The sequence below is a fragment of the Thunnus maccoyii genome, chromosome 8, assembly GCF_910596095.1.
Source record: "Thunnus maccoyii chromosome 8, fThuMac1.1, whole genome shotgun sequence".
Lineage (NCBI taxonomy): Eukaryota > Metazoa > Chordata > Actinopteri > Scombriformes > Scombridae > Thunnus > Thunnus maccoyii.
In genome coordinates, this window is record NC_056540.1 from 21006130 (window position 1) to 21021906 (window position 15777).

General features: G+C 39.9%; 1 protein-coding gene across 1 annotated transcript in view; it reads right to left on the bottom strand.

The window, feature by feature from the left end:
• drp2 (dystrophin related protein 2) overlaps window positions 1-15777 on the bottom strand; it is a 100083-nt gene that overhangs the window by 41318 nt on the left and 42988 nt on the right. Inside the window, exons 3-7 of the mRNA XM_042419487.1 lie at window positions 14239-14395; window positions 5733-5853; window positions 4098-4209; window positions 2787-2943; window positions 915-1061 (exon numbers count right to left, since the gene is read on the bottom strand). Coding sequence (XP_042275421.1) covers window positions 915-1061; window positions 2787-2943; window positions 4098-4209; window positions 5733-5853; window positions 14239-14395 — 694 coding nt within the window. The remainder of the gene's footprint in view (window positions 1-914; window positions 1062-2786; window positions 2944-4097; window positions 4210-5732; window positions 5854-14238; window positions 14396-15777) is intronic.

A 15777-nucleotide genomic window follows, 5' to 3' on the forward strand; every position in this document is an offset into this window, starting at 1 on the left:
ATGTAAAAAAATTAATTAATGGCAATCAAAGGTTACTTTGATATTTAAGAAAACTGAAACTAAAAAACCGTATAGTCTTCAAAAGTGATCAAAAATGTTAAATACACATCATTTGTGTTATGGAGGTAACACTTTCAATCACAACACTTCAAATTGGAGGAGCTCAAGTACATGCTTCATGGATCCTCTAAAAATTCAACAAAATATGGCTGCATTTTCTCAATCAATTATGCTAACACTAGTTTGATAACCTGTACACACAAATGTAACAGCCATTTATTACTATCTGTGTGCTCCATCATATACTGTATTTTTGATTTCTGTAGCAACTTCAATTTGTCTTGCAAATTTTTTGTGTGTAATGTCTCATCCCTTTATTGCACTGTTAAGCTTATATCTGCCCCTGTCTATGTATTATGTCGCTTATTGGTATTGGTATGTTCAAAAACAAATAAACAGTCCTCAAAAAAAAATCAAGCTTTTAGGCAAGAGGGAAGAGCACTTAACACTTATCATTAGCAAGTGGACAAAATTTGCTACATTTCTATCATATATATGCTTGTATAGACCAGTAAGTTCAGTGGCTTTCATGATCTCTGAGTAAATTAGGCAAATGAGGAGGCTTTCATCTTTTGGCATGCAAAGACTTTCTGACCACCCCCTGGTGTGATGTTAGAACTTGTCATCAAAAACATGGCCTTTTATCCATTCCCCCAAAACACTCCACTTGTCCTTCACATGCCCAAAAAGCCTGAGGTGTGGATAAATATGAAAGCCTCTAATAAACCCATAACTGCATATGGACAAACATCACACTTGGGATCACTTTGTGAAATCTGCCTGGGGTTTGTAGGCTGGAAAGGCTGCTGCTGACAATGTCAAACAGACAATAGAGACCTGGCAATGAACTCTACCTGAAGCACTTTCCATCTGTTGTTGAGATGCTCCAGGGCACGAGCATTCTCCATCGACAAATGGACATCGGAGATAGCCAGCTGATGGGCCAGATCATTGATGTGCTTCATACCCTCCTTCACCTGGGTCAGCTCCTCCTTAAATAACTGCAGGAGTGTGAGAGAGAAAGAGAGAGAGAGAGAGAGAGAGAGAGAGAGAGAGAGAGAGAGAGAGAGAGAGAGAGAGAGAGAAGAGCATATAGAGGTAGATGGAAAAGATAGTGTTGGAATAAAAGAGAAATATAAAAAATGTCAAATGTAGAAAAACATTAGTCATAGCTGTCCACAAATAACAAGATTGCACCGACTCAATTCAAGTCAATTGAAATGTGATTCATGATAGCTTCTGGCTTAGTTTTAGAAACTACTTGGCAGCATCTATGTATTAACTTACAAAATGAAAGTGAAAAGAATGTATAATGAAGTTGGACCACCAACGGCGTCTGCTCATAGATTTTATATGTGAGCAATGTAGGAAACCAGGGAATTACAGTAAGCAGTGTCTAACCTAGGATAGACATGAATGTCAGTGTGTGGGCAGTTCATATGTGCGTCTGTTTGTTTGTTTACAGCTGCATCATTATGCACTGTTGGTTGAGTGTTATCTTTTTTTTTTTTTTTTTTTTTTTTTGCAGTCTGTGAAAACTTTTAGTGTAGATGTAAAAAGCATTTTACAAATGCCAGTGCTACACTTGACACTTGATATTTAATTTTTAAAAAGCTAAATAAATAAATATTGTGACAAGAGTGTTTGCCTGTGTGACATGTTTTTACAATTATATTTTGCACACTGATTATTATTTTACTTATACTTACTATACTTTATTTGATGGGACACAGTGAAGACACTTAAAAAAGACTGGAAGAGGAAAGTGTTATTCAAAACAAGGAAGCTGTGACTGCATGGCATGAACACGACCACAGGACAGCCTCCCATCACATGTTTTACAGGGACAACTTTCTTGCTTTTCTTCTTAAGGGTAAGGAAATCAATACCTGATATCTCCAAATATGCTGACTGTGTTTAGATGCCAGCACGGAGAGGCAACAAAATGCATCATCTTCATGATAAGGAGCTTAGGAGCAAGTGTGGATGCTTGTGTGTTGGTGAATATTGTAGAGCTGAAACACTTCATCCATTAACTGATGTGTCAATGTCAATCGAATGAAAATTAATCTGCAACTATTTTGATTAATGATTAAAAAAATCCCCCTCCACTCAAAAATGTGTTTTTCTTCTTGTTCCTACAGTTGAATGCTTGAGCTTCACTGTGCAGAATGATGTATGTGCAGAGATTGCCCTCACTTAGCGGTAGCAACACTCGGCACTCCATAATTACTAAACCAACGACCTGCCATTTGTTTAACAACATCTATTCAGCTGAGGATTCTAACCCATGCAATCTCACTGTGTCAGTTTGAAGTGCCTCATCCTTGTCATCATCTGTCAGATCACAGCTACTCCGACAGGGATGTGTACACAGGCAGGCACAACAAACATTTTAAAGCAACACAGCCTGATACAGATCTCACTTATTCATGAGTAACATATCACTGCTGTGTTTTTGTGATATAAAAAAAAGCTGGATGTCACTGTTTGATGTTTGTTTACGACGTGTCAAAGTGTCACAATGTGTGCTTTTTCAGGGATAGCCAGAGGCAATTATCTCAAAGGAGACAATTAAGTTACTCCAAATGTAAAAAACAAAAAAAAAAATATCTGGGATTCATGATAATGGGTCTGCATGTACAAGTGTGTGTATGCATGAGAGAGATAAAGAGACAGAGAAAGAGGAGAAAGTGTGTGTAATGTGGTTTTCTGTGTGTGTCTACCTTGGTAGCATCTATGTGGTCCTGCAGAGAGTCGATGAAGAGGTCTCCGACAGGCTCCCAGGCATCTCTCACCCCTTCTGCCTGCTCCAAGGCCACTGCCAGCTCCTCCATTGCTGCCTGGATCTGGAGTAGACGCTCCAACGTCCTCTCCATGTGTCTGAGGGTTTTGTTGAAAATTCAATTCATTGCAGTTAACTACCTGCACCATTAAAATATGAAGTTAATGTGAAACAACAGACTAAAAATCTGTGCATATAAAAGTCCATGGAGCATGCAGTCAAACACGTTATTTATTAAAATTTGTCATAATTTTTTTCACAATCTAAATGTTTTTACCCTTGAAAAGAAGTTTTAGTTTTCTAAGTAAACTCTGAATTTCCAAAGATCCAAAACTTGATAAATGTGTTTTCGTAATTGTTTCTGTAACAGATTATAGTTGCCACATTTTGTAATCAGGTTATGGTAATTATATTATGTGAAATGTATAACCCTACTATGGACCAACACACACACAACCATAGAGTCATCGGGAAGGAAATTACACTCTCAACTTTGTAGCTCTAAAAGAAAGCATATTGCTGTTATATGGTTAAAATAAATCTTTCACTTTTTTGGAGTCTTTTATATTATCAATAAACATACATGCCTTTTTTCATTGCATATTTAAACAGCATTCTCTCTTACTTTTCTTTCTTGTTATATATACCCAAATTATTTAAAAAGGAAAAAGGAGAGGGACTATCAACAGCATTGAAATATACAAAAACGGGGTAGGAGCACTAATACCCTAAACAGCCTATCTTTCATTTCCTGTATGGTACACAATTATATGTATATTCAAGCATCTTGATTCATGTGGTAACAAATAACTTCTTAACTGCCAAATTTTTGCTTTTAGGAAACAAAAAGGAGCCAACTTGTTTTGCATCTGAGAAATCAATGTTACCATTAGCTCAATGGCATTTGGAGTGGTTCCATGAGCACAAGGACTGCAATTTGCTTTACTCCCATATGACCTATTATTATTCATTTAATCAAAAATCAATCACAAAAACTGGAATTGCAAGGCTCTCAGAGGACAAAAATAATGCTGCTATCTGAACAGAGAGATCTGACCCAAAGTTTATTCGCTGCACTGGCCTTGATTACAAAACTTGCATTGTGATTAGCCTCAAAAACTCATTTTCCATCCAAAATAACCTTCAGTGTTTTCCCAATTGTGTTTTTAAAACTACTGACATTGGCATAACAACAAGACAGAAACTACACCTAGTCTAAACAGGATCTACACAATGTAAAATAAAGACTGACCTATGGCGGTCCACACAGCGTGCCGTCAGCTTTTCCCACAGGTCACTGGCCACGTTCGCCTGCTTCCATACCGAGCGGCTCACATTCAAGATCCGCCGGCGTGGAGACACCTCTGCAGAAGGTGGAAGAGGTTACATGGGGCCACACGAGGGCAAAAGGATGAAGGTGCAAATGAGAATGTAAAAAATGGAGTAGACAGAGAAATAACAGGGTGAAGAGGAAAGCGAGGGTTAAAAGTCAGACAAAGAGAGGAGCAATGATTGGAGACCAACTCAATGAAAAAGAAAGAAAGAGAGAAAAAGGGGGGCAAGGGGGCAAAACAAGTTGGAGACATGAGGAGAACACAGTATGGTAGATTGCTACAGTATTTCCCAAGTGAGCAGCCAGTGGTGAGAAACAAACATTACGAAGTGGACGTGTGGGCGGAGAAACAGTAAAGCTTGCTGTATTATTGATCTGAGCAGATGGCACTGTAGAGCTGTTGAACTAGAGCTAATTGGTCCCAACCCAGACACTTTCCCTAAAGGGGACCTATTATGCTCATTTCCAACTCTATATTCTTATTCTAGGACTCCACTAGAGTGGCTTTGCATGATCCACAGTTCAAAAAACTCCTTATTTATCGTATACTGGCCCTTTATGCAGCCCCTCAGTTCAGCTTTTGTCTCTAACAGGCAGTCTTAGCTCCTGTCTCTTTAAGGTCCCCCTCTTGATGAAACCACTCTGTTCTGACTGGCCACCTTTCTGGAAGCTGCCGAGGGGCAGCCGTATCGGAGTCGTGTTGAGTTACCGCTGATGAAAACCCAACATTTCCTGCATCATATTAAAAGCTTTTAAATGACTAAATAGAGAGACTTTTATTGTGAAGAATTCAAAGGAAATAAAGCACGTTCCTCACCGAACTAGCAGAGCTTCATTAGTAGTGCTAAAAACCAGTTGACACAGCATATGTTAATATTTGGAGCTCTTTGTTCAGAGGAGCAGTGAGAAATAATGCAAGGAGGTATAGTACAAGCAGAAACAGCCACAGTGATGATGATGTTTGATGAAGAGCTGCAGATGACCAGCACACCTCCAACAGGTAAACTACTTATTTTACTTTGCCCTGCTGCGTAATGGAAAATCACTCACAGCGTGCCAGCTCAATTCGAGTTATGGCTCAGCATGACTATCCCCCCAAAACAATGAAAATATGCCATAATGTGGCGGAGCGGAGCAGTGAACTCGTGCACTGTGCGTGGAGCAGATGACTATATAAAGAATCCATCACGATTTGATGTTGCCTCAGGCTGAAAGTAGAAAAAACCATTGGATACCGAGCGTTTAGACCAGTCTGAAGCTGGTGCTTTTCGCTGACAGGGATTACTTGTACATACATTTACCTCAATATTTGACACTTTGGCCACATTTAATATGAACATCTGACATTGTGACATTATATATATGACAATAAAGAAAGGTATGATAGGTCCCCTTAAACTCAGTGTGACACCAGAGGACAGATCACTGCTAATAACTACTAATGGAAGACCTGCATGGGTCCTACTAAAGGAACTCTGGGACTTAGCTGAGGAAGTTTGTGTGTATGATATTTTGGCTGCACAGCAGTTGGCACAGAGTTTGAAGAGAAAAGACCTTTTCCATCAGTCAGGGTCTCCTCTGGTTCCTGGAAGGGGTGCTGAGCCAGAAAGGCCTGGGCAGACTCCAAGACTGAGTAGATGAACGGCCCGCGAGACTTGACATCCTCCATGAATGCCTAGCGGGAGAGAAGCAGAGAGGGGAGGAGAGTGTGTGAGTAAGTGCAAGGGAATCAAAGAAATAAACTGTGTCCCAAGTCAGGTACTTGATCCTCTGAAGGAAGATCCTGAGGGCCAGACTGAACTGTGCCTCCTCTCTGAATGAGACCACCCTGCCTCATAGAGACCAAATGTAATTGTACTTTCAGTAACACTTTATTTTACAGGTCCTTTAATTTTGCACACGTTCTCTGTATTTTTTCTGAGTAATTTGCAGGTATTAAACAGTAAATATTTAGGATATTCTACAGAAAGGGAGGTGCAATTTGCTATTGTACATTAGTGTTGTACAAGTGTAGTTGTTATTCGCAAAAAATCATAATAAATTAGACTCTTAACAATTCTTTAACAGACAGAAAGTACTTAGTTTTCAGTGTCTGTATGTCAAACTACATAAAATAACATAACATAACATTAGGTTGTTTATTAAAAACTCTTTAATGAGCGCATTTCCTGTATATTACCAAATTACATAACCCTTTCAAAGAAATGTCCTAAGAATTAACAGTAACAGAGCCTAATATGCTAATATATCATTTCACACTAAAAACTATTTTCTGTCTGTGAAAGAATTATTATGAGTCTAATTTATTAAGAATCTTTGCAAATTAACAACTATGTATCTAGTGGGTATAACTAAACTAACTTAACACTTTTTTCTGTTTTTTTTATCATTTGTACCAAATTACACCACCCTCTCTGTAAAATGTCCTAAAAAATGACCTTTTAATACCTGCAAAATACTCAGAAAAAAAAGGAAATTTGTATAAAATGAAGGGATCTGTAAAATAAAGTATTACTCTACATTCTAGTGCTGAAGTGATTAGTCAATTAATTGATTAGAACAACAGAAAATTAATGTGTAACCATTTGGGTTATTGATTAATTGTTTAACTTATTTATCAAGCACAAATACTGTATTCCAACTTCTCAGATGTGAGGATTTTCTGTTTTTCTCAGCGTTTATTACTGTACCATACTGTAAAGAGAAGTTAGAATTAGAAAGAAAGTAGAAAGAGTTTTAAGATGATACCATGGCACACAGGCTGAGGAGCAAATACTGTACAAGAAACACCAAGGGATATACATGAGGGACAGTTGGCTTGTTTGAACACATGAATTACTTTATAGCAGTCACTGTGCACATACACACACACTAGCAGGGATCTGCTGGCAGGACCACATGGGATTACAGGGCTGTCTGCTTATGCGGAGAGCCCAGAGCACAAAAGGAGACCAAAAGTATTGGTCAGCTGACCTGCTCACGCAGAGGAGCCAATTAGCTGGAGAACCCAGCTCCACTGGTCCACATTCAGCAGCACTCCTTTTATGCAAATCACAAACCAGGAGCTCAGTGTGTAAGAAGACACACACATATGTCTCTACTCCACCACTGAGAAGATACCCAGAGCCTCCGCAGGGCCTTGAAGAAAGCCAGTGCGTCAACCTTCTTCAGTCTTCTATACTAATCTTTGTTCTCTCTAAAACATACTGCAGGTGAGTGAATTAATGCCAGGGATATTCCCTCTCTTCAAAGTAATTTATTTAGGTGAAGCCAGCGTACTCAATCCTCTTACGGTATGAAGAGATTACAATTTTAGCTGAAAATCTACATTACTAGCTGGAATTAGCTGTGTGGTGCGGCGCAGCAGTGACAGTGTTTCAGTGCCTATTAAAACCCCAGGACCAGAGCCCAGCAGGCCTGATAACACCCGCTGAGCAGAGTTAAACAGAAAGCCCCCAGTGAAACACCAGCAAACACCAGCACTGAGCAAACATGCAAAAGTGTGTAACAGTGGGGAGCTGTGGCATGAGATAAGATTCCCAGTGCAACAGTTATGGAGAAAACCTGCCGTCTGTCTCTCCCTTCCTTCCTCTCTTGTGCTCTTTTCTGTAATCACAAGCAAATTCCCTCTTCTACCGCACATCCTTGCTCCCTTCTTTTCCTTTTGCTAACCCTCATTTTATCCTCTCCAGTTCTCTATTCTCTCCATCCTCTCTTTAGCTGCTTTGCTGCCCAAAGAAGAGCTGAGCCCTGGATTCCCTGAGCCAGCTGTCATGTTAAAACTTTAATTCCAGCTAAATTTCACACTCAGAGGCTTCATCTTTGGTTGAGAGAACATTAAGAGTGAAGCCTTCAGATCAGATTAAGATACATTATGCATGGAGTAGAAAAATTCAGAGGGAGGAAATGACTTCATTGACTTCGTCTAAACATGTTGATGGCATCCCATTTACTCCTCCCTCTGGACAGTCCCTCTCCATGTGCTTCTGACAACACTGAGGGCGGATAGATTTTCATTTCATTTTCCCTGTCGCATGAGGCAGAGAAGATTCTGGAGTTGCTACAGACACACAAAATCCCTCCCATTGCTGGAATGCTCACCCATCTTCATGCCCAAACACACAAAACCATACAATCTCACCCTAACAAACATAGCTTCTCACCCAAAATCCCCTTCATCACCACCTCAAATACACACACACACACACACAAAAACAAGAAGTAAACATGCAATTGCACACACACACATGCACACAAAAAATGTAGCACAGAGGGAAATCATCCCACACACAAAAAAGACATCAGTATAAATCCACTTAAGATCAATAATTCACATTTCTTAAAACGCTTTAATTCTCTATAGAAAACTGGGATGCAATTTCCCTCTCTGCTTTGTCAGGAAAGTTTTAGAGCAACCAGACGCTTGGGAAGCTGAGGCATCGCAGATTATAAGTCGTGTTGTGCTGAAAATGGGACATTGGGAGAGGAGAGGAGAGGAGAGGAGAGGAGAGGAGAGGAGAGGAGATTTTTGGAAGCTTGTGCATCACTAAATTGGACAATCAGTATTGGAGGGATAGTTGTGGAAATAGAGAACAGTGACTTCAAAGCATAAAAAGCAGATGTGAAAAAGAGAGATGAGGACGCACGAGGAAGAGGGAGTTAGAAGATAGAAAGAGGGATTAAGCAGAAATTTGAAAGAAAAAAAGAAAAGATAAGCGAAATAGAAAAGGAGAGAAGGAGGGAGAGAAGTAACTGCAAGATAGTATGAAGTGTTGGGTTTTTTCTTTCATTGTTCTGTTAATTGGCAGGCTGATTTCACAGTGTACCAGTCAAGGTGGAGTTGGACTGGGGTGAAGCGGGAGCCACAAACCTCTCACTGTCAAAACAAGTCGCCTTCCAGAGACACTGCACAAACTGACAGCACAGAAAATTGGAAAGAGGGTGGAGGGTGGAAACTCTGCTGTAGTTACAGAACCAATTACAGTGTGTGTGAGTGCACTGTATGCGTGTGTGTGTGTGTGTGTGTGTGTGAGTGTGAGTGTGAGCGTGAGTGTGAGTGTGAGTGTGAGTGTGTGTTTGCTGGCATGTCGACACTAGTTCCAGTTCGCGCCATACATCACCCGCAACTAAAGTGATTTACTGGGAAATGATCCCTATCATCCCAGGTAGCATTTCTCCAAACACTTCCTGTCACACAGGATAGTATAAATTTTAATGGTTCTATGCTTCACACACACACCCTCAAGTGTGCTTTCATTTGAATCTATTTGAAATATTATAGTAGTTCAATATTGTTTTTTTATGTCAAAAATAACAATTAAAACCGTCATCTTCACCATCAGACTCTGCCTGTTGTCTGGAGCTATTTTTGAACAGAACAGCAATCTGTATGACACACGCACACACATACACGCACACGCACACACACGCACGCATACACACACCTGCCTTCTGGGCAATTCCTGTCTGTACCAACTTTATGAGAGTCTACCCCAACACAGTGCACACAGGGCTATATAACATGTCAATTAAAAAAGATTTCAGTAGAGAGACCTTCCTCCCTTAAAGACATCCTTGGATTTTTGTTATTGTCTCACCAGTGGGTATCCTTAACACACAGGAAAGCAATTTATTTTCTTTTGATCTATCCAACAAACAAAAGCTACTGACATAATACTGAAACTCTCTCCCATTATTCTGTTGGCTCACTAAATTAAGGAAGTCTGTTATAAATGTGTTTACTGACTGTATATATGTATTTATATATGGATTTAATCTTACCAGTGACCGGAGGCTTTTCTGTTCAGTGTGTGATGCAAGTGTGCAGCAAGGTCGACAGCCTTAAAGACTGATATCTCCCTGACTCTCCAATTAGTTTTGTTGCACCTGTTAAAGGACCAGTGTGTAGAATTTAGTGGCATCTAGCAGAACGGACTTAGCAGAAATGGAATATAATATTCATAAGTATGTTTTAATTGGTGTATAATCCCATGAAAATAAGAATCGTTGTGTTTTTGTTACCTTAGAATGAGCCATTTATATCTACATAGGGAGCAGTTCCCCTTCCATGAAGCCCACCATGTTGCACCGCCATGTTTCCACAGTAGCCCAGAACCGACAAACCAAACACTCACTCTAGAGAGGGCTTTTTGCATTTTTAGCGAGTTTCGCAGCCACTGTAGGTTCTCTATACTATCTACACACTTGGAAGGGGAGGGTGAGGGGTATTCAGTTGTTTGCAATCTGCAACCTCACCGCTAGATGCCACTAAATCTTACACACTGGTCCTTTAAGATGAAACAATTTAACCTGTAATTTTTGTGACCCCAGCAAATAGCTCATTCCAGCATCACCTATTGGTGCAGTCAGACCGAGATTTGCTTTCCGTTCATGTCTATGTGGAACAGAGTGAGACACATTCGACTTGACCTGCCTCCTTCAATCTGTTCAATCTGATTGAATTTTGATTCATGAAATCGCAAGGCTCTCTAATATCCAGCTGGTTTGAGAGAGGGGTGGGTCTGACCTCTCATTCACAAAATATTGTTTGTTCATATTCTTGTTTTATAACTGCATGGCATAATAATACCAGCAGAAGAGAAGAAGAGATGCTGTTTGATTGGAGAGTGGCTAAGGTCAGTGACAGAGGTTAATGACAGTGAAGTGTTTGATAAAACACCGTATGACTCACAACTTTATGGACACGCTAGCCATGCTAACTGCCACAGTTTATTTTTACAACAGTACACACGCTTTTTCCTTTTGGGCACACCACGTGAGTTCATTTCACCAGGTGGATTTCAATCTGACTGCAGTTTTAATCAGCCAGAATGACTAAAAACACCTGTGTGGGTGTGCAGGGCCTTTAAAGAGACACGGTGCAGCCCGATAAGACAGGGGCAGCTCATTCCCCTGTAGTCTTTAGTAACTGATGAAGATGGGTGACAGATGGAAGGACACAAAGCTAACGAAATATGAGCCACTGAATACTAATTAAAAGGTTGTACACATATGTACAGATGTTTGCAAGTGTTTTTTTATTACTAATAAAAAAAGACTGATTTGAGATTAGCCAGTTCTTTGCAGAATCAACCAAAGATTACGACACAAGAAGTTTGTCTGAATTGTCTCTGAATAGTTGTGGCATCACACTGAAATAAGCTACACTGGATAGATACATCAATAACAAGAATGCAATATTATTTTTTAATCTTATTCACCTAATCAACAGGAACTTCCTGATGGCAAACTTTCTGTATCATTCCGGGAATCATGGATGTCTGAGTCGTTACTAAGTTGAGCAGCTCTTTAGAAGTCAAATTAGTAGTTCCTTCTTTCTTTTTGGCTGGCTGGTAGTGAGCAGGGCTTATCAGTTAACTTGGTGGCCCAGGTGTGATAAGGCTTCTGGGTAGCAGCATCTAGATGTGATTTTAGTGCTGAACAACCGTGAACAACCTTGAGAGCAAGAGACCCGACACCAGAGCAGCTTTTGTCTTTGGCCTGGAGAACTGAAACTGCAATTACCTGCAGCTTTGTTTTGTTTTGGACAAACCACCACCAACTAAAACTTGAACAAGAACTGTCTACTAACACCATCTGGGCTGGCCACTTGGCTCTATGCAACCAACTGCCAGACAGCTTTCTCTTCCAAATGCACGCTCTATGTTTGGGAATGAACTTGCCCGAGACACTCCAGGAACTGAACTGCCAGTTCTCATAACAACTGTGAACTTGCAAAACAACTAATATGCTTTTTTTTTCCAGTACACGTTTTGACTTGCCATAGTAGGAAAAGCACAGGCGTTATTAATAACACTGGCTCTATTCTATTCAAGTAAGCAATGACAGTGTGACAGTGATCCAACATGCACAATACCAGGACCCTGAAACCGAAGTAGCTAAATGGATTTCAGACATCATTCATATTATAATTTACACCTGTGCCTCTATTACTGTGACATGTTAAAATGTCTTCCAAGAAAAAGGCTTATTAGAGTGAGGGAGATGTTAATCAAGCACAATCTGTATATGCAAGCACCGTCCTGAGAGGTCTCATTAGGCAAAATAGGTTAAAACACCACTGTGCGTGGGGATGTATCCTGTTGTGTGATATGAATTTTATTTGCTCTCTATCTCTGAAAGTAAAACATTTATCGACAATTCTTGATGCACTCCTGTCCCTCAAGCTCTTACATGTGTCCCCAAATACAGAATCAGTTGACAACCGAGTCAAATTATGATGGCAGGATATAAAAGGAGCCTTGCTTCTCTAGCATCAATATGAGGATGAAAATATTTATTGGAAAGACAAACCAGTGCTTATTTGTGCCATTATCGATAAGGTCTCAGTCTCTGAGTTTGTGAGCCTGTCAGTTTGTGTGTCCTTCTATCTACACAAGCCCTTGAAGGGATTTCAAGGCCAGTTCAAATCACTGAACCATGCAGGAATTATGTGAAAGGGGGAGGAGGAGGTGCTTCATTCTGCTGTCAGCAACTCTAACTGATGTCCCCGTCAGCTTTAAACTTTAATAATGAAAAAATAAATTGTTGAAATGGCTACCAATCCTGTGAGCTTACCATTGGGTAATGAAAACGTTACAATTTCACCTCTATGTTTAGCATTTGATGTGCAATGAAGCTTTAGAGATTGTTTTATTAAAGCTTGTTTTTGGCCATTATTCAACACACACAGAACCAATAAGTGTTACACAAACCATCAGAAACTCACAAAGAGAAAAACTGAGGTGATTCTGCTAATCCTCATTTACCTAAGAATCACTGAATAATTTTAAAATGATGGTTGTACTGTGCAAATTAGGTGTTTGTGTGCTCTATGTGTACGTCCTTAGCCTGCTGCAACTAATCCCCCAGGCCACAGCTGTGAATAAGAATGTAGTCAACATGGCTGGTTAAATGAGAACGAAAAAATAAATTATTGGATTGCCAAATGCTAGACTGTGAGACACAAAAACTTTTGACTTGCACCTGAATGTCTTGGCAAATAAAAACTGCTTATTGCTTTATTGTTTCATCTAATCAACTGAGTGTTAACATTTTCCAAATGTCCTTAAAGTCACAGTGAAAAGGCAGTCAGAGCGTCTTTATCTTCTACAGTATGATGTGAAGTATTTTGGAGTCAAACCAAATAAAGTATGTGGGTGGAGTATAGTTTAGAAAGGGACTTAAATCATATCCTTCAGATTTGATTGGATTGCTGAAAAGTGGTTGTTTTAATAGTTGAATTTATATATAACCCCACTTTCAAGAGTCATGACAGCTATTTTATAAGACATAACTGAACAAATAACACAAGAACACAGGATTGGAGCTTGAAAGATGTATTTTTTATGTCACAGTGTCTGTAAAATCATGTGTCTTTAAGAAGGCTTTAAGTCCAAAGCAGATTGTAGTGTGCAGAGACCCACCTTCATTAATGACATCAGTGGCAGACTGGACAATAAACTCAACTTTGATCAATATATCTGATATCTGCAGACTCAAAACCCTCCAGTTTGTTCCTCAACTTTTGTTGCTGCTCTACAAAAGCATACATTTATTATTCTACTGCTTCACATGTTTCTTCACCACATCAATTGTCTCCAACAAGAACAAATATACCCACATTACACACACTGCCTACAATATCATTGGCCTCCCAACTCCCAGCCTGTCAGATCCAAATGACAGAGCCATCACATGCATTGCACAGATCATAGCACATGACCCTGGGCTTACCCTCAATCCATTTTTCACACTACTCCCATAAGGACACAGATATAGGACTTAAAAGTGGAAAAGGGCTCCTCTGCCACACAGCCACAAAAGATAATATCCTACTGAATACATCTATTTATGTCTGTATGAATCTACTGACTCAGTCTATTTCTGTATATATGTGTTTTTGTATGGATCTATAGATATATCTTGAGGGAGTAGGGTATAAGCAGCGTATATACTGTGAAAATTCATTTCCCCTTCGGCAGAATAAAAACTCTATCCCATCAATACGTGAACAGGATATGTATTATTTGCACTGAGAAGGTATTATTGTGCAAATTACCTGGTGGAACTCCCTCTGGTGCTGGACAGCCCCCACGTCGCCTCCTATGGGCAGCTGCTCTGACAGCTCTTCGTCCTTGGCTGTCAGCCATTCTATGATCTCCTGCAGAGAGAGCTGCAGCTTCCCACTGTTGTCAGAGAAGGCCTCTAACCGCACCCTGCCAACACACACACACACACACACACACACACACACAGACACACACACACACACACACACACACACACACACACACACATACACACGATTAGTTCAGCAAACAGTTCTCCAACAAACCAACCAAATACTGCAGATGACATTTGGTCAATGCCTCCCACTATCCAGAATGTTAGATTTGTTAACATCCAAAAATTTGGTATGTACAGTTCAAAATTTTAATTGCCATCCACTAAAGATGAGCAGGTTTCTGCAAGCCCTGCAGTTCATCTTCTGTGCCAGAAAAAAAAATGACTGGTAGGTCAGTGAACCATTCAATTAGTAGGGCAAAACAGGCATTTTCATTTTTTATACACAATTTGGGTGTGTAATACAAATCAGGACCTTCACTGCCTCTTTAGAATGAACTTTTCTCATTTTGGGCAGCTATATCATGTACCAGATGTCAAGTCAAACTGTCAAACACCTTTGGCAGGGCCTTGAGGACACTGTTATGAGAAGGTCAACACTTCAACTGTGTCTGGAGCGAGTTATGTTGGAATCAAATGTGCTTGAAATTTGATTATGTCACTTTGAACAATTCTGTATCTGCGTCCTTCAGCATTATCAAATATGATTTTGAACAAGCAAGGGATGGTGATAATTATGATAATCAAGTGGTATCAAGTGATAATCAATGAAACATTAAATTTGTTAAAGGCATTATGATAACTGACTAACTGTTCGCTAAACCCCTCCCTCAAAAAGTGGTTTTTCAATCATGGCTTAGCAACCGTAACTAGGCATCCTGCAGGTCTGTCAAGCTTCAGATTTCTCCACATGCAAAATTTGTGTGTGTGGGGCCATAGTAGGACGATAGATGCCTTTTGTTTATTGCCTTTCCAAAATCAAAAACACAAAAGCAAAAATGTGAGGAAATTATCAAAGAATACTGTTTCAAAAATAACTACAAAACAGTACAAGAGTATAAGACATACTGTATATCTACCTGCAACAGTAATAAATCACTATGGAGTCAGTCACAGCAAAACAAGCAGATAGCATATATGTTTTGGTACAAGCAAGACAAGTTGAGACACAGAGTAACAGGTTGCCACTGCAGGTCTGCTGGATTAAACCAGGAACAAACAACAGTGCGAATTTATCTGCTTGCCACCTGCCAGTAGCATGAGATATATCTTAGGGAACCACTGCTCTTGTATCAGTGGCACAGCTGGCACTAGAGGGGTGGGGGGGCGGTGTGAAAGCGTCCCAGTGTTTCAATTACACACCAGAAGCCAGCACTCAAACATCATTATTCCTGTACATCACAATTTGCCAGCACTGTCACATCGGAGATGATGAGTGGGAGTGAGAGCAAGAGTCAGAAAGAGAAACAGGCAG